This window comes from Passer montanus, unplaced genomic scaffold (genome assembly GCF_014805655.1).
Source record: "Passer montanus isolate IOZ18808 unplaced genomic scaffold, ASM1480565v1 scaffold17, whole genome shotgun sequence".
Classification (NCBI taxonomy): domain Eukaryota; kingdom Metazoa; phylum Chordata; class Aves; order Passeriformes; family Passeridae; genus Passer; species Passer montanus.
Genome location: NW_024364270.1, coordinates 378,385 through 398,607, shown reverse-complemented (window position 1 = coordinate 398,607; position 20,223 = coordinate 378,385). Strand labels below are relative to the sequence as shown.

At 42.1% G+C, this 20,223-nt stretch overlaps 1 protein-coding gene across 1 annotated transcript in view; it reads right to left on the bottom strand.

Moving 5' to 3' along the window:
• Positions 1-20,223, bottom strand: part of LOC120499750 (ras association domain-containing protein 5-like) — a 33,374-nt gene that overhangs the window by 11,715 nt on the left and 1,436 nt on the right. Inside the window, exon 2 of the mRNA XM_039703797.1 lies at positions 19,310-19,418. Within this exon, the coding sequence (XP_039559731.1) occupies positions 19,310-19,418 (109 nt within the window). The remainder of the gene's footprint in view (positions 1-19,309; positions 19,419-20,223) is intronic.

Genomic DNA, 20,223 nt, shown 5'->3' with positions numbered 1-20,223 from the left:
AAAAAAAAGTGCCCCATACATAAAATCCTAGAGTTGACCTGCCCTAGAAATCAGCTTACAATAATTCATTTACATTTGATTTCCTACAGAACTATTGATTTTAAGCTTACTTGTGCAAGCCTGCAGCCACTGTTAGGTATCTCTACCCATCAAGAAGCAGCATGGGCAAAAAGCAGAGGGCTGAGTGTTGCCATCTTGTTGCAAAGGTTTCATACCTTCTTGGAGATTTCTCAGGGGCAGCTTCTCACAGCACTGACTCCTTCTTCTCCACACGGCCAACAAACTCTATCTCCTCTCTCAACCGGCCAACCTGCTCTTTTATAATACCCCTCTTAATTGGATCCAGCTGTGGCCTATTAAGAGCAGGCTTGTTCTTAATGCTTGATAATTAGCACAGCTGTAACTCCTTAGGGGCCAGATTACCTTCACCACTGTCTCTATTCTCCTACCTTCTATCTAACCACAGCTGAGCCCCTGCCAGCATCCAGCTCACAGCCCTGTGCTGTGCCACAAGCAGCCCCCAGAGTCAGGCTGGAGGGACAGATACCAGCAGCCACCCAAGGAGTTCCACCTTTTGCTACCTGCTACATAAGGCCAGGCAGCCAGAGGGGTGTCTTGGCATTGCACTGAGCAATGCTTGAAGCAGCAATGTGGCAGCAGAGTGGCTAGGATGGTAAAATGGCAGCTATGACCCCTTTCCTCTGACAAACCTGTCCACAGGCATTTGAATCCCAGCTACCCAGTAAATTCTACCAATATTCTAAAAGCAGTGCAGGTTGTCTTTAAGTTTTCATATGGAGACCAATGGAGACCATAAAATGCAGCAGCCCAGAGCATATGCTGAATTCCCAACTTCTGAGGGAACAGAGCCTGAACAAGAATGTGGATGTGGGTCTACACACATTCTCACACCTGGTTTTCCCTTTGTGGTGGCTTCATAAAATGCATTTGAAATCCACCTTTGACAGAATCAAAGGCATCAGATATTACATTCAATAAACACCTGGGTCAGAAAGAAGAAACAGTGCTGCATACACTTCTGCATTTGAAATCCACCTTTGACAGAATCAAAGGCATCAGATATTACATTCAATAAACACCTGGCTCGGGAATACATTGCTGCATACACTTTTGCACTGCAAATGCGATGGAAAGAAATAGCAAAATTTCTTTTTAGAAAGTCAAAAATCAATCCAAAGTATTTATGCAGTTCCACTATGTGTCATGTTGTATCTTGGGACTTCCACTTGCTTTGACTGTTATCCTCTTTCCAACACTAAAAACCTAAAAAAATGGGTACAATATCCCTTCCACATAAAAAACCAGAAGTGAGCTTTCACCTTTTGTATGCAAATCCAATATAAATACTGCTTTTTGAAAGCATTTACTCTAGTGCCCTCTATTGCTAATTCCTCGAAATAGCCGGCATTATGGATACTGGCAAAGCAGCACTTCTTTTTGTTTTCCTTTTAGGAGAAACACAATGAAAACACAACAGGAAAGAAAAGTATAGTTTAGGTCTCTCTGTGTGTGCACTCCCAGAACTGTGAGTTCCTGACCCAGCCTGAGTTAACAAACTCCCTCTTCTTGATGGAATTAGTAACAAACAAGGGTTTCAAGTTCACAGAGGAAATGAATCATAGAAAAACAGTCCTGAGAGCTCAGAATATCTCCCTGATTTACCTGGGCACAACACTGGATTGGGAGTTAATTCTGAATAGCTGCTGCAGGATCAATAATCACTCCATTAGAGAAGAGAAACAGCAGTTATATCCTACCAGGATGGAAGCCAGACCTTTAACTGACAGAACACATGAAATTTAAAAGCTTGGATTCTCTGCCAAACAAAACCTGCAGTCTCTTCTCTTTAAATGTGAGATGAGAAAAAAGTGACTCAAATCCATCAAATTAAATGAAGTTTAATACAGAAATAGCTGCACTTGTGCAGATCACCCCTCATGCTGGTGATCCTGCTTTTGCATGCTGCATCCAAGCTTGGTCTATGTTTACATCTCAAGCTCTAATGTTACATTATCTCTTTGAAACAGGTAATTCCAGACTACTAATTCATTAATGTTACTCTTCATAAATGACCAATTCACAGCTTTTATTTCAGGTGTTATGGGTCACCATGCCAGCCTGATAGTGAATCTTGAAGCAGCTGTACTGGAGAGGTGCTTAGCTAAATGCACAACAGTTGGTCATCATCTTCCACTCATCCTTCTGCTAGTGCTGAGGGCAGCAAGAGGTGCAGTGGAGAGAAACAGCATCTTCCAGCTGCTTTTGCTCGACATTGGCAAAAGAAACAAGAAATGTAGCATCAACAAGAGATGTAGAGCTTCAGAGCTACAGTTCCCAAATGCCCCTACACTCTATCTATCTGTGTTAGGACAAAACCCTCTCCATCACTCCCAGAGGTGGGCACTCTCCTTCTCAGTACCCCCTTCAAGCTCTGCATGTTCAGCCTGCAAGGGCCACTCTGACCTCAGATCCTGCAAGGGCTCCAGTGAACTGTGGGGATGACCAGGAGAACTTTTCTCAGCTAAAAGCACAGCAGACTTACAGGTGCTCACTGGAAAGCTGAGAGAGACCCAGGCCTGACCACAGTGACTGCATAGGTGTCACACGCCCCTGGCCTCAGGGAGACTGGGAGGCAATGGTTTTCACCATTGACAAGAACACTGAAGTGCAGTGACACTGTCTGTTCATTCATTTCCCACCTACCTAGTCTCCCAAATGAAGGTACGCTGCCTCTACATACCCAGGCTATTGCCAGAATAATCCAATTAAAGGGGTCACAGGAGGACATGGGCACTTACAGGGTAAGCCATCATATGTTAGTTGGCCAAATATGAAAACAAAAAAATTCATTTACAAATATTTTAACCTAAGACAATCTAAGTTGACATACTGAGCTAACATTGTCCTCCCATCCCATATGTGTTATAGAGCTCTTTTGTCAGTTGGATATATTTTGAAGAGACAAATGAAAGGTTGAGTTTTTGTACTTCATGATCAATTAAAGCTTTATATGTTAATTCTTTGAGGAGGTAGCAGGTTTAAAGCATATCATCATACCCATGTAAAGATTTCCACTTGTTTTCCATAACACATATTCTTACATAAATGTAATTTTATATTGGATGCTTAGCCATTCTGACCAAAGGTCTTTTGAAATCAATAAAAATATTCTAACTTTAACATTAGAGAAGGACTAAAGGAGTAACTCAATAGAGCAGAAAAGTTGCAAAAAATATTAACCAACAGCAAAGGGTAAAAAGCAACTTCCAGCTGTCTGAAATACAGTCAGTTTAAGATTCTGTCAATAAATTCTCACTTTCTGCCCTCTGAAAGAACCTTCCAAAGTACCTAGTAAAAACAGTAGCTCAAAATTATGAAAACTCTCACCAGATGAGAGCTGAGAATAAAGGTCTTCATGAGCCAGCAGAATTTGGCAAGAAACATGACAAAAAATCACCCACCTCAGACAGACTTGATTTCTGTAGTTATTTATTTATTGCAATGGCTGCAGAACAAGCAGGGTTTGCCCCTGTGGCAGTTTTGCAAAGTTTAAAATAAAAAAAAAAGTCAACAAACATTGTGCTTTTTATGTTTTGCTCAGGATAATATGGGATTCTCTTCTGAGCATGTCTAAAATCTGGGTTTTTTCTATATAAGCCTAAACAATGTCATAAAGGTTTAAATCAATGCAGATCATAAAATTATCTCTTCCAGGGGAGTGCATTAGTTGCTTAAGGAGAAACTGGATGAAACAGTAACAGTTGTGAGATCTGAGCCACAAAATTATCTCAGACTAATCCTTAATTGTTAAAAATTATCTTAAACCCTTTAGCAAGAAGATTTATTTGCCTTTCAAAGCTTTTATTGTAGCTTCAATTATCATAATATTGAATATTCTTATTTTTCCAGACCCTCTTTAAATCTTGTTACATTCCTGACCTCAGCAGCATCCTCTGGTAATGAGTTCTACAATTTAATTACATGCTGAATTAAAAATAATTTTGAAAAATTCTTTTATCTGCTTTATATTTGTCACCCCTCACCTTATTCCTCTGCTATGAGACAGAGAAAACAGGAGTTACTTGTCTGTTTTGAATTTTTGCATCATTCTATAGTCTTATCAGGGCCCTTCATGATATTGTTTCTTATTTTTTTGTCTTTCAATATCTCTCCCTGTACATATGTACTTTATCAAGATAAAATTTCTAGTCACATGATGTACCAACATAAATTCTCCTAAGATGCTGTAGGAAAAATTCAAGCATAATTCAAATAAATGACGGCTAAAATCTACGTCCCTTAGTTTAAGCCTCTTATAAAATTTATGTATAAAACGCAGTTAAAAGATTATCAGCTATATTTAGTACATTCTGAATCATGTCAAAGACATTTTTTTAATCCTTCAGTAAGTAACTTAATCAAAATCAGCTGCTGAAGAGCACCCACAAATTTTCTTCCTACTTTTAGAGCTTTGCAAGGAGCACATCAGCTGCAGGCCAAAGTCTGTGGTGAACCATCCCAAAGTATCCATCCAAGGACAGGCTGAAAAGCCAAGAATTTTAGGAACAGCAACCTAATTATGCTTTGACAGCTCTTTCTAAAATTGTGTCTAATGCACCTTTCTGAACACAGTGACCTACAACAATACTAAATTCATTGTTACACTTTAAAAACTAATTTTGTGCTTTGGCAGATTTTGTTTCTGGGTCAAGCACAGAGGACAAGGCATCCTGAGACATGGAGTGATAAGAGCAGAACAAGAATAAGTCTGAGGGTACTATGCAGAGGCACAGTGCCCATCTCTTGGTTCACATCATGAATGAAATCACCCAAAATCTATGACAAAGCATAACAGAGAACATAATCTTTGATCTTCCTAACATGTCCAAATAATGAAATTTTCTCTTTTGTTGTTGTTAAAATGTTAATTTATCTATTAAAGCACAAGTGGCTAAAAATTATCAGTAAGTATTACTGAAAGCTTTAATTGGCAGCTGGGTTATTCATCTATGGGGCAAGCCCAGTGACACAGAATTGTTCTGCTGGGTCATCCTGAATAAGAAATTCTGTTAGTGCCTGTTCTGGAGTAAAACCCACCAGAAAGACAGCAAAAACTTGAATTCTAGTAAGCTGGAAGCAAGGGTAAATCTTTGTGTACCAGGGGATGGTAGCCAATTCTGCTCAGGGTAGGTGGTCAATACTGCTTAGGGTAGGATTTTGTATTGAACAGCTCTCTCAGAAGGACAGAAGGGCACCTTGGCAAAGAATTACCAAATGTGGTGTTTCAGAGTCGAGGAAGTTGAGGAAGTGGATAATTCTGTAATTCACCAAAAACTAAAGGAAAATTCTGGACACTGAAGAAGAAGGCAGAAATGTTCATGGACTTCAGGGTAGCTAAGGTTTAACTAGCAGGTGTAACTTGCTGTCTTTGTAAAGACTAAAGAGCAATCAGGAGCTGTGTCTTCTCCCCTGTGAGAGGAGCATCAGGACTTCAGCTTCCAGTTTATGAGATTGATTTCTGTAAACTTACAAGAAATTTGAGTTGAATTTTCTCACTCAGATTTTTTTCTGCTTGGACTCAACCTTCTGCTGAAATGACACATTTCCATCAAACACACAATTTTGTGACAAATATCTCATTGCACAGGTAGCAAAGAACTTTTAGGGCACTTCAGACACTATTTACAAATTCAGTTCAAAAGAGATGATAAAACATACACTAAAATGATAGTATAAAGTTAAATCTTATTCACACCACTAGATGTAGAGGGAGAAGGAAATCAACCCACAAAAAGTATTACTTTTAAAGCACTCAGAGTTCACCTCATTTCTTGTTACAAGTCATGGATGCACTTATTTTTTTGCAATACTGGGGGAAAAGATAACTGGCATGCAAACATTTTCATATATGTGCAACCCAGCTAGCAATTAAAGCTCTCAATAACACTTATTGATAGCTTTTATAGTAGTAAAAGAGATGCAGGAATGCTGTGATATGTTATGAGGACTCAAGATGATTTCATGTATGAAATGAGATTACCAGTATTCCAAGGGAGGTTCAAAACTCTAGATTCACCAAGGAAAGTTTCATACAGACTTCAGTGTCCTGGGATTTTCTTCTGAATATTTGAAATCTGTGGACTCCTTTGGGAAGAAGTCATGTGTCATTTAGACATGGGGCCTAAAAACCTTTCTGTGAGAGATTTCATATGGCACATCTCCTTTCAAGAGTCACAGATCTTGTTGTCTGAAGTACAACACTAAACTGCTCAGCTGTGGAACTGACCCAAATTCTACCCCATGCAAATACAAACTTGTTATTAATGTTGCAGAATTGGCAAGTTCACCATCCTGTTCTAAAGAGTCCCAGCCAAAAGGAAGCTGACCTTGTACCATTAGTCCCTTAAGAAGAACAGGAAGAACTTTGCTTCCCCCACTCTGGCAGTGCACGTTCTTCCAGAGCCCTGAGAACACATCTCAGCCCCAACCTTCACAGACCATGCTAGAGGGACAAAACCGTGTTTGGGCTTTAAGGGTGTTTGTGAGAATGTTAATCTGAGAGATGCAAACAGTTTTCTGCCAGGCCTGGACAAGGATGAGAGCACTGAGTTGCTGTGAGGAACAATGCCTTTTACTAACTGGTGAGCTGAGCTGTACTGCATTTCAGCTGATGAAATGGAAGGGAAGGCAAGTGCATCACTGCTGAACACAAGCCCCTCTAAGCTGCCCATCACTTTGTGTGAACACTGGTAAAATGAGTTAAAGTCTTTAGTCAGTTCAGTCTTTGCACAGCCTTCTAGATCAATTAACAGCTCAAGGCAATTTCAAATAATTTTCAGGCAATTATTTGAGTCATATTAGAGCTCTTATATACATACCTAAGGGAGAAACACAGCAAAAACAAGATACCAAATATCAGTAATGTGAATAAATTATGCAGCTGTAAGGGAACTCTTTGTCAGAACATGCCTGATGAACCTTCTATTGCATTTCCAGAATATTTTGACAGTTTTGCCTAATGAGCCTCCAAGAATGAAAAAATGCAAACAATTCTGGAGTGGAAAAGTTTACCAGTTCAATGGAAACAGATTTTTTTTTCCTTTTTTTCCTTTTTTTAATTTTTGGTTTTGTTTTGTTTCATTTAGCAAAAAAAAAAATTAGGGAAAATAGCAGCAGACTTACCAGGAGATTTCCAGAGAAGTTTTACCGTCCTTCTCCTCGAGCTGCTCAATGATTTAGGAAACCAGTAAAAAAACCGTGCTATCCTCCTGATGGTTTTGTTCAGATCGTTTCTCACTGCCATGGCTGCAAGGGCTCCTCAGCTACAGCAGGAACAAGAGGCACATGTATCCCGAGGAGAGGGGAGAGCCCACGAACACCCAGAGCGAGTGCCTGGCTCTGAGCTCAGCGCAGCCAGCGCGTCTCAGGACCACCTGTTAGTCCTAAATCCCCTCCCTCTCCGTCACTCTGCTCAGAGCCCTCCAGACCTCCCTCTTTATTACAAGAAGCAGCTATTTTAATAGATGTTTCAGCTAAAGAAAGACCAGTGCTCTGTGGTCTTAACCTGTTACTGTGTTTCCAGTGATGTTGAGACATATTTTCTGCAGGAAAGGCTTTGAAGGGCTCCTTTGTTCATCTCTAGCTACCTTCTCCAGGCTGAAAACAAATAAACACCAAAACTGATAGGGACAAATCCTCTTTCAAAATCCCTTAATGTAAATCAACAGAACTTCTCTGGAAAGAGTGTATTTAAAGACTTTCTTCTGAAGGTTCTGAGCAGCAAATTTAACAGAGATTTCTATGGATACACACATTGTTCAAAATGCGACTTTCCTCTTAATGGATTTTAAGGCAAATGTAAGAGCCAAATCATTCACTTCCACAATTTACTTAAGAATTAAGCATCTATCAACATAACACTATTCAAAGAAATTAACAGTATCTCAGTACATAGCCTACACCTGCTCCAATCATTGTATATATGAAATTGTTAATCCATGGATTCTATTTACTGCAATGCCCCCTGCAACATTTATCATGACTTCTAGTATGCATTTTTAAACAGCAAGACTATGTAACCATTTCCCAAGGATGGTATGATTTCCTTGACTATGTGTCCAGCTTCTCACACTTGATTTGATTTTTTTGCTTCTGCTAGATCTGAATGGCAGAAATCCCTGGAAAATCAAGACTAATGTCATTACAAAACAAAGGTCCTTTTGTATCAACCTTTAAACGACAGAAAGTAAGGGCTTTGTTACACCAGCTATGTTCACAGCATACAGTTAATAAATCTTCCGGAATTCACAATGTATTTTTCTACACTAAAATATGTGAAGTATTTAACCCCATTTTATACGTCTGACTTTTTAAACATAGTGCTGCTTGTCGGGACTGAGCTACTGGTTCTGATTGCATTTCCTGTTGTCAGTGTGTCTCTAAAAACAAACAAACATTTCCATTTATACAGTACCTGTCACAATTCTTTAGCCAGTGTCAATGAAACAAACAGAAGGCAGGACACAGACCACTGTATTTTGTTTTGTTTGAGCTCCACCCTTTCATACCAGAAGGAATTTAGTAGCAAAGTGACAGTTTTAGCACAAGCAGGAGGTCTGTCACCCAATTCAGAACAGGCAAGGAGCAGAGTTAAAGGCCCAACAGCAACTTGCTTCTCTCAGGAAATAGCAGGGGTCTGACTCTGTATTGGCACCTGCCAAATACAAGATCAAACAATGACTTCTTTTTTTTCTGAATTTTATGCATATAAAATTTAATGAAAATCAAAGTGGTATAAAATACCCTGTACAATTTCACCCTAATTAAATATGTCATAAATTGACCAGTGTTGCGATTTGTCAAAGAATCCATATATATATATAAAGAATCCATATATATATATATATATATATGGATTCTTTATATATATATACACACATATATATATATATATCCTTTAGCAAGATCTGAAAGGCACAGGAATATTTTTTTTTTCACTTAACAGAAAATGCTGATACAGTATCTTTATATTGGTATTTTATGAGGCTTAAAAAAATATTCAGTAAAACATATCCTGTTGGAGCAACATAATGGAAATAAGGGGAAAAACTGACTTTGGTGATGACAATAACAAACCTGTGGATGTTTATACCTTACAATGTTTAGTGAAACAAAAATAGGCAAGAGCACAAAACACTGTGTATTACCTTAAAGCAAACAGAACTTACTCTATACAAAAAACACTGGGATGAATCTGACAATTACACTATGCAACAAACCAGGTAATACAGATGAGAACACAGACCTGAATTCAAGCTAAAGTGAACAGCAATGGTAGTTAGAATACAATAATTTCACAACTTCTCCATCACTTCACATTTTTTGGCCATAGTCAGGCCAAAATGTAAAGCTGATGAACAACAGCCTGCCCCCCACAGCTCAGGGATCAGGGTGTGTGATGATGACAGGGAGTCCCCTCAAGCTGAACTGCTAGCTTTAGAGTATGAGCCACTGTGCTCTGCACAGGAATGCACTGCTCTCATCTGGACTCAGGAAAGTCCACAGAGTTCCTCCTAAGACAACTCTGATTCCTCACATTACACTGATGTATTATTAAAGTTGAGAATTCACTGTATTAGAAAGGTACTACACAGGGCTGCATATGCACCTTTCAATCTACTCTGACAGAGAGACAGCACAGAGATACTTTCCAAGGAGGACAAAAGGACCTGAAATGTGAGCAGACTCACACTCTTGATCCCTGCCTCCCTTTAGGGAAAAAAGCCATGTAAGGCTTTTTCCTGCAACAGACTTCAACCCCCAGGTCATACGCTGCTCATCCAAGCAGTGTCTGGAGGAGGGGAGGGAATGACTGCTGCCTTCATTGCTGTCCCACCTGCCTGGCAAGGGAGGTGAGCAGCTGTCCCTGTGCTATGCAGGCAGCCTCTGGCCTCCCACGTCCCTGCAAGAGTGCAGAGGTCAGAGCTCAGCGGGCCCCTGTGCAGGGCAGAAATGCCCACAGAGCCTCCACGTGTGTGGTGCCCTGGATGTGTGACAAGTCACCACCTTGTCAGGAGAGCTGGGTCCCCCACACTGCTCTACATCTGCCTCCCAACCCACTTTCTGCATGGCAACCTGTGCACACCACTGGAAAGCAAAGGGTGCCCATGAAGCACCCAGCAGTTCAGACATGTGCCTGTCCACCCTGACCTACAGAGCTCGACAGACCAGCTCTGAGCACAGGGGGTACACAGTGACCCAGTGGCTGCCTACTGCAGCCCTCCCATGCCCACTGACAGTGCTGAAAGAACAAAACATACCCCAAACTAAGCTTATTGCTACAATAAAATTCTCCTAAATGAACGGTAAACAACCAGCAGTGCTTGACTGGAAATATTCTCTTGGGGCGTGCAGAGTTCATATATTTTAAAAGTAAATTCTCTGCTAACAAGCATTTTCTAGAGGAACACAGCAGTGCTGAGATACATAAAAATGAAGTCTAATAATCAGGAAGAGCACACACAGTGGTGCCAGATGTGGGGCAGATGCAGAACTCTGCTCTGGAGCAGAAGAGCATTTTTCCTCAGTGAGGACTTACTGCCATTTTCACTTCCCCCAGCTCTTAGGCAGAAAATGGCTGAGATGAGTAAAGGATTTAATTTGCTTTGACTTCAACTGTAACTTCTTCATTCAGTCTGGTTTCAGGAGCAAAGATCCCCACACACCTGTTCACAGTAAGAACTGTGTGCAGAAAAAGCTGAGTGTATTGAGTAGTATCTGCTTGTCTACATTGGCAAATGTCCCAATTAACTAGGCACAAAATGAGTTTTTGCTTTCTTTGCAGGCAGTAATATATTTGGAAAACAAGGTGGTGTCTTTCCAACCAATGTGGATGTATGTCACTATGCTATATGCCACACATACAGGCACAGTTCAGTACGAGAAGTATTCACAAGCCAGCCTTCACAAGGGTATTTTCCATATTGATGGACCTTGAATTTCCAGAAAAGAAAGGAGAGACTTCCACAGCTCCACAAACTGTTTCTCTTCACCTTTTTTTTCCTTCTTGACAGAGATCTGAAATGGACTTCAAAAGTTTTGCAATCCAGAACTGGGTTATGCAGAGAAACAGTGTACCCATGCACTGAAACAATGGAATGTGTGCATTTTACCTAGAAATTGTAAACAAAAGCTGCAATCTTCCTTAAATTCTGTTCAGCTGTATGCCAGAGTAAATTTTATTCAACTATTAAAAAAAGGGCCCTGCCTAACTAGTCCCTGGGATTCAGCACTATTGCATTACCATGACACTGTCAAGACACAGCATCACTGATTTCATATCAAAACATAATTTATAACATCATGATGTGTGACAAGACTATGCTGTTGCTAGGAAGTTAATAAAGAAGGCAGCTAATGACAGAAAAGAAACAAAACCAAAAAAGAAACAAAAACCCGCTGTATTTGACTTTGAATCAGCAAAACTAGCACAATACTTCCAATTTCCAGCTCAGCTGCTCATCCCTCCCTAATCCAAATAAGCGGCTATATTTGTGAGCTTTCTAAAAAAACTTTGGATTCTCAGCAGCTGCATGTACACAAAAAGAAAGGACTAAAAATTAAACAGTGATTGGCAATCTGCAATTTTCAAAACCTTGCCTTCTTTTGAAAGGTAGTAATTGAAGAACTGTAGCATTCAAACTGATGTAAAATACCTCTGTTATCAGATTTAATGATATATTAATGATTCTTTTTGGAGATTAATTTGATTTCTCCCCTTAAGATGCAAGGAGTAGGAAGCTTCAATGCTTCAATGAAACATATCCTGGATTTTGAGGAGGAAAATCACTGTTCCAAAACATGTTAATTCACATCTGATTAGTTCTTGTTTAACTCTACAATATATTACACTGTAAATAAATGACTTCCTGAATTGTTACATGGGAAAGAATGTCTCTTTGTGTACTTCAGCACATTTCAAGAAGTATATTTCTTCTTGATTCTTTTCACTATCATCCATTGTACTGTACTGTTTTATCTCCAATACTTTAATCAGTAAGATTTGTTGTCATGTGCTTTATGTTGTTTTCCAGATGCTGGGAATGTGCAGAGGCAGGCAGGAGTGCAGAGCACTGTGATGGCAGTGTGTAGGGAGGGCGTTGCTGTGCAGCTGGGCATGGGAATGTAATGCACTATATCCTGGAGACTGCTGCTGCTACAACGTGCTGCACTTGCTCCTTTTTAATGTGGTTTGGTTACAGCTTTACTGCATGTCTGCAGGTTTGTGCTTCAAAACCAAAGCTGAATATAAGATTATAAAGACAGATGAAGAGAACAATGGTGTAATGTGAAAATAACAGATCCATGTTAATCTTAGCTTGGCAATAGATATTAAATTAGTAGAAGCAAATTCAGGGAAACTATTGAACAGTCTTTAGGAAAACCACTTTTGTATGTAAGCAGCTACACTGTATAGCAGAGGAAAACTAAAACTCAAGGCTAAAACTGGAGAGAAGATACTGAGCTGCCTTGTAACAGAGTTTGACACATAGGATTTGACTCAGTGCGTGACAGACCAACTTGCCTGTGGGCTTCGGGTGACTTTGTGCCAAAATTAGTAGACTTCTCAGTGAGAGCTCACAGGGAACTATCGCTACGAGAAAACTGATTGAGGCACAAAGAAATGTGTTAAACTTTGCTAAAACAGTACGTTTGTTCATCCTAATCTGGTCTGCTTAAAACCTGACCATTTTTTTAGGGTGCAAGCAAGCTGTGACCCTCCTTCTTTAGATATCTGCATTTCAGTAGGAGTGATTACATGCTGTTTGCACTTGAGATGAACAAGGGTGCACCTTGTACATTTCTCTCTCTTAGAAGAGTAAATATTTCTTACTTTAGCCATGGTAGCTACTAGATAACAAGTGAATGTTTAGAACAGGAGTATAAGAGAAAACTACAATACAAGAGGACTTGCACTGTAGCTCTTCATACTTTCTTCCAAGCTCCTATACTCACTGTCAGGCTAAGGCACCCAAGCTTCTGCACACAATGCATCCTTCCTTTCCTGAGCAAAATAAAAAAGGCATTCCTCAATGCTCAGTACAGTGTGGAAAAAACAGGCATGTCTAGCAGCTCCTAAAGCCACCCTGCCAGCACACTGCTGACCTGCATTTCACTGTCTGGAAAAAGAGATCCTTCCAAGAAGGCTGGAGATTTCTGGTCAACACACTTAACAACAGAAGGAAGATCTGACCACAGTCTCTGTTCAAGAGCTGATCTCTAATGCTGGCTTGACCAGTGACCTCACGGGTAAAACATTACTTAATATATTCCTGCTTCCATCTCTGTCTGCTTGGCTCTTAGCCGTTCAAAGCGGGGACTGCTTCTCCCTGTCCAAGCATACTCTCTATTATGGACTTACACTGCCCTCCTCCTGCTAGCCCTAAATGCAAAAAAACCCCAAACCATGCTATTCATTTACAAAAAGACATATTATGCAGTAAAACCTTCAGTTTTGCCTTTGCCTCCAGTGTGTTAAAACCACAGATATTAGCAATATGTATCTAGCATGCAGGCACAGCATAATTTAAAAGGCACCTGGACCATTACATCCCACAATAATCCAAACTCCCATCCAAGCAGTGCAGCAATATGTATCTAGCATGCAGGCACAGCATAATTTAAAAGGCACCTGGATCATTACATCGCACAATAATCTGTTGAACTTTGAGCATGGGATAACTGTATAAAACCAGCATCAAGTCACAGGAAGCTCTTCAAAGCTTACCCATGACAACATCAAGTTCTTCCTTCGTTCCCCAGGACTTTCTCCAATCAGGAGTTTTCACACTGGCAAGAAATGCCAATATTTTTGTTACTAAGATCTTTGCTTTTCTAAGCACATCATTGCTTTGATGTTTTATTAAGCATCTTGAATACATCCAGGGTTAGGAGCACTGCCTACAGAAACACCTGCTTGATCACATCTCTATTAGCAGACCCCTTTCTGCTCCTGTATCATCTCTCAAATACTGGTGTGTTTGAAACCAAGCCCTATGGCATCTGTGGTTCTTGCCCCTGTGTGTGAAACAAAACACAGGGTATCTCACATCAAGCTGCCCTGGGCAGAGGAGACTCCTGCCCACTGAAAAAATCCTCTGCAGGAGCTCCCAGAGCAGCTCCAAAGCATGTAAGGAAGACAAGTGGGAAAACCACAGAGCATTTTCAGAGCCTTTCTTTTCAGCGATGGCACAAGAATGTAAGAGGGTGATCTAGAAATATTCTCTACACTGCTATGCAGCCTCTAAACAACTGCTTGTATTCTCTGTAGTCTCTTAAGTTTGCATCTGAGACACCCAGACTCTGAAGAACACCGTAATTAATAATCAACCATTTATTCATGAGAGGGTGGAAACAACAACAAAGAAAAGTGCTCAGAAACAGGTGAGAGTTTCTGCATGGGACAGTGCATGGCTTAGGAGTGGAAGATGGGACTCACACTGTAAAATAAATGTCAGAGCCTAAGAAAAGAGGATCCACCATAACCTCAGTGAGGAGTTACCGCTCCCTGCAAACAGCAGGGGAAAGAACTCAGCTTTGAGCAGTGAGAACCTTGCTGTGGCTACAGAGACCACAGACATGCCCCAGGAGGCAGAGAGGCACTGGGGAAGACAGCAAGTATTACTCTTGAGGAGCAAGCTCCACCAAAGCTGCTTCCTCTTTCCATCTCCACACCTCTGCCTTTCACCCTGCGTCAGGCACAGTCCTCTGCCAGTGCAGGGCACAGCACTGCACAGGGATTTTTCTCCAGCTCTACCAGCCCTGCAAGCTCCAGCAAGCACTCCATTGGGGACAGCAAACCACCCACACTCCTTCAAATGCAACAGGGAGGAAAATAGGGCTCTCTCTGAGCTGAGCTCCACCAGCAAACCCAAACCCTGTCACCTCCTGCTGCTCCAGCCTCTAAGGATTCTGAGAAAATGTGGTAATTTTGCATTTAAAAGAAAATATAAAGCACTGGGGAAACTGTGCATCATTAAAAACCTCTCTGGAGAAAGAATGGGAAAGGGAAGCAGACTTCCACCACCGCTATTTCTAATCTGATGCCTAGTGCTCACTCCACAGATAAAGCTTTCAGAGGCTCCTTCAACTCTGAACAGCTTTGGTAATTCAAGTAGTAAGTCTTGTAGTTTCAGCAACTTAACCCCCTCATTACATTCAATTAAACATGAATGTAGTCCTACTGCAGAGATAATGGACAATGTCTACTCTCTTACTTAAAAACAATAAAATGTATGTTACACAAATTTGGTGGTCAAAAAAGTACTTTCTGAAGGAAAAAAACACACTAATCTCTCTGATTGTTCCTTTTCTCCATATTTCACTCTCTACAGGGGCATCTATTTCTTTGCTACTCCTGACAATTAGTAGGCATCTAGATAATATAGCCTTTTTTTCCCAAGGTTTTTGTGCTGTTGTTTGTTTTTAGAGATATTTAAAAATCCTTGTAGTAGGAGAGCTATACTACATATTAAAACATAACACCTCTGTTCTTCAACTGCACTAAAGCAGGAGTCAGCTACTGAATATTCAGAGCCAACATAAAAACATGTTAGAAATTGAACAAGGCCCCCACCAAAATACCCATTTCTCAGCAGAGAAAAAAACAAAGAGAAAGCCCCAACAGGCCTTGACACTGTGCTATACACTTCCCAGGGAATGCTTGCTCAAAAAACAAAGACTGAAAATTTAGTAAAAAAAAAAAAAAAAAAAAGATGTAGAGAAGAGACTGTGTCCATCACTAAATGCAGGAAAGGAGCCACTTAGTTTTCATGGTACCTCCAAAGCATCTGCTTAAATATCCTGAGAAAGTTTGAAATGAAAGTCTTGTAGGACCTGTAATTTCTCTATATTCTCTTAAGTGAAGAGTAAAACTTTTGAAAAGGTTTAATTTGGTTTCGTCTGGCTCAATGGAAAAGTGTAAAATGCAAGGACAAAGAAAAGTTACAGAAATTAACTAGAAAGTCCAGAGCAAGTGGTCCACAAAGTAATTCCTTTCACACTCCCATCACCAGTCTATTCTCCAGTAAAACTGCTTAGAAAATGTATTTCATAGCCTGGCAGTAGAGGCTTCCATCCAAAGCCATGAGAAATGCCTCATTTTTCAAATGGCAAATGACATGTTGATACAATGCAACAATCTCTTACACTACATAATGCTACACACCAGCAATAAGATATAAGAAATGGAGAATTTTCACTCCAGACTACCTTCAGATTGGGAGAAAAATTGAATGCTAGCAAACAAAACCCACTTTTTGCTGTAGACCATTCCATTATATAAACTGGAATAATCCCAACTGCTTCTATTTCAAACAACTTCATGCAGAGAAGTCAGGCCAGGCAGTGGAATTCTGCATCTGCACCAGGATTTTACCCCAAATAACAGAGGTGAAAAGGTGAATAGCAGAGCAAACCTGGGCTGCTAAACCAATTAAGCCTCTCTTGAAAAGGAATCCAAAACAACAGCAAGAAGTTGGATACTACAAAGTATCCTTTCCAGAGGGATTTCATTACACTTGGCTTTCTTCCTGGGCTGGGGTCCAGGAATATCAGCACTGCCTTACTTCTTTTCAAAAAATAAATTGCTTTCATAATGTGCACCTTGTGCACTGCATTGAAATAGACAATCCTTAATCTTGACTTTTTTCTTCTCTTCTGATCTCTCTTCCCTGAATAGCATGAAACTAATTTTTAAACTTTTTATCAGAAGCGTGAAAACTTGTGAATTCCAAACAAAAATCTTACAAAAGGCAGAAATACCTTTTCTTGGTAGTTCAGGGAGGTGTACCCACTTTATGAGGTACACCAAGGAGTGTACAAAAACCCTAAGACAATCACAGACCCACTGAAAAATGGTAAGAGTAAAGCCTAACCTCTACTGAAAATCAGCTCAGGAAATTTTTATATACACTGTGGGGAAGGAAGGATAGAGATACTCAAAGAAATCACCATTCCCATAGAGAACTCAAAGGCTTTTCTTTCAGAAAAAAGTGTGTGTCTAAATATTTTAAAATTACTCCTTTGATGTGCCTTTTGACTGCTTCCCTACCCCAGAGGAAATTTCTCATGCCTTTTTATCCTTGTCACTTCACTCACCATGTCTGACTTAGATCATGTCTAATGGCAATGATCTGGTGAGTCTGATCTGACTTCAACCAATACTGAGAGAGGGTAATTTAAATAAATACAGTATTTATGTCTTTGTGATTCAGAGTCATGAGAATTTAGTAGATAGATCTCTCTTTATTACCAGATGCCCATCCGGAAGGTGCTGTTTTATTTGGCTTTTTGAATGACATTAAGTGGCTTCTGGAAAACATAGGTTTGTTCGGGAAACTTTGAGCACTGTCACACCTTACCAGGCAGATTAAAATCTTTGAAAGGTACTTCTAACCTCTGCTGTAATCTCTGCTTTGCAAAGGATACCCAAAGGAGACCATGGCATTTTCACAGAGGCCACCACAGATTTGGCTATAGTCCTGGGTGCATCCGATTCAGCTCTCAGGGCCACTCTAGACACACTTCAGCTGCTGAGCACAGCCGTGCCCGCTGCCTTCCCAAAGAGCCTGTGACTCTGGGTGTGGACTGACATCTGGCCAGAGTGGATTTAGTGACTGAGCCAGGAGGGCAGCCAGTCACACTCCTTCAGCTCTTCTGAGCTGTCCTGACCCAGTCCCTATTTCTGTTGCCCTCAGCCACTTTATCAGCCAGATCTGCTCACCAGTCTGGCTCACTGGCTGTGCCTGCCAAGGGGGTAAGAACAGAGGTTCTCACAGCAGCCCTTGTGCTCTTTAGCTGGTGCTTCCTTTCACCTCCATAGCACTTTACAGCTTCTAAATATTATATTCATGCTAGATCATAAAAGTTGAATGTTTCCTCTGCTGCTTAAACAGCAATTTAAGAGAGCAGCTTGAACTACTATGCCTCGTAAAAATTGAGCTTGTCACAGAGGAGAAGGAAAAACATTGTAAGCTGTAATTGTTCTGAGAAAATGTTGCTGCAAGATACATAATCCAATGTGACACTTGAAGTTCTTGTCACGGAGCGTTTGATCATAAAAAAAATTATTATTTCCAAGGTCTATTTTCACATCAGTGCACTACACATCCTGTCAGAACAAATAGTGCACTAATGCAAATGACAAATAAAAAGTATTTTCACAGCCAAAGTATTTCCATTCCAAGAATAACTGTAAAAATAGAGCTACTGAAGGTGAGTGTAACCGTGAGAACAGTGTGTCATAATATGAATTATATTTATCAGCAGAGGACAGTATGGGGTTATTACACCCCCTTAAAACAGAAAAAAAAAAGAAAAAAGGAGAAGACTGACCTGTCTTTTCCACCCTGTGTTTCAAATACCAGCTGTTAAACAAAGGCTCAGAGATGTCTATCAAAAGCGAACCACACACCTGAACATGTCACACCACTAGGGATAGCACTGGATTGTCCTAGAAAGCCACAGCACTGCAGCTGTGGGTGAGGAACAGCCAGCCAAGTGAATGCACCCATGGAGATCTGTGCTGAAACCACCCTTGAGGTTACAGTGCAGCCCCACAACGTGGCCAAAGCCTTTTCAATCAACCAAGGGATAGCAAAAGAGGACTTTTCACCAGCACTAGATTATGTATGTTGCCCTACTGTAAAGGACAGGAGCTAGAAGGTGAATGAAATAGCTGTATATTAGAGTGTGGCCTTGGTAATAAAAGGGGTGCAAAGGAGGAAAGTTGCTTTCTGTGCAGGAAAACGCATCTTTGCCTACTAAGAACCAGAGCCCAGAGAGCGAAAGGACGCGTATACATGCTGTGTACGTGGGACATGCGACACACGAACACAGCTTTGCCTTGGGCTTGACCCGGCCAGCCGGGGAGCAGAGCGCCTGGCTCTGGCAGGGCTGGGAGCACACACCAGCCCTCAGGCAGCGCTCCGCACACCCTGCGACACGCGTTACCGTCCTGCCGGCTGGGCACGGAGCACTTGGACCTGGATCACCCGCATCACCCCATGCCAGGCCGGTGTCCCGGCAATCCAGCTCCCGCTCGGCAGCCGTCGCGCTCCAGCGCTGCACATGGCGAAACCCCGGCTCCCGTCGGGGCTGGGCGAGGAGCGCGCTCCCGGGCGCGGATCGGGAGCCGCCTCACCCGGCCCCTCGGTTTTGTCGGGGTCTCCCGTGGCCCCGGCCCCGCCGCTCCCGGCCCCGCTCCCCGCTCCCCGTCGGAGCAGCTCACCCGCGCAGCGCAGGCCCTGCGAGAGCACGAAGCGGCAGCACAGGTCGCACCACGCTCCCGCCGCCGCCGGCCCGAAGCGGTGCGGGGGCTCCGGCGGCGCCTCGAAGCGCTGCCCGCCTCACGCACACGGCAGCCGCGGGCGAGGGGAGCGGGAGGCGGCGGGGGCCGAGGAGGCGCCGCTCCGCTCCGCGGCCTCCCCCGACCGCCCGAGCCCCGCCGCCCGTCCGCCGCCCCGCGCCCGGCAGGCACAAACTCCGCAGCATTCGGCACAAACGCGCTCCGGGCGCTGCGGCAGCCCCTGGCACCGGGGAGCTGACAAGAGCTGGTGATGCGCTTCAATAGGCTCCCGTTCAAACGAGCTGCCTCAGTTCCCTAAAGCAGCTACTGGGGGAAATACTTCCCAGGGCTGGGCAGAGCTGCCAGAAGCCACACCTGGATGGGGAGGCTGTGGCGGCCGGGGCAGTCAGAGCTGCTGCACTTGTGCGAGCTCCAGGAGCACAAGGCTGAGGAACCGCGCCGTGCCCGCCTGCAGCACAGCCGGCCGCTGCCCGCCCTATTGCCCACAGGCAGCAAAGTTCTCCGAAAGATGTGCACCTACAACTACTGCTGCCTGAGCCAGTACCAGTGACAAAACAGCAAACTCCACCGAGGGACACTACCCCTACCACATTTTTTTGGTGACTGATGAAAAAATAAAGCTATTTAGGGCACAGAAAAATAGAAGGCTGTCAAGTCTTGCCAATGGCAGAATCAGCCATCAGATCTCCCATCAGTTAACCTGTTCCTATAAGCCTTCAAACAGTATTGCTGTTCCCAGAACAATGTGTTCTGGCACTTGCCTCTACTATTAGAAAGGTTTCTCCAAAGTTGTAGGCTGTTTTTTTTTGTTTCAACTACAGTTTATATTAATAATC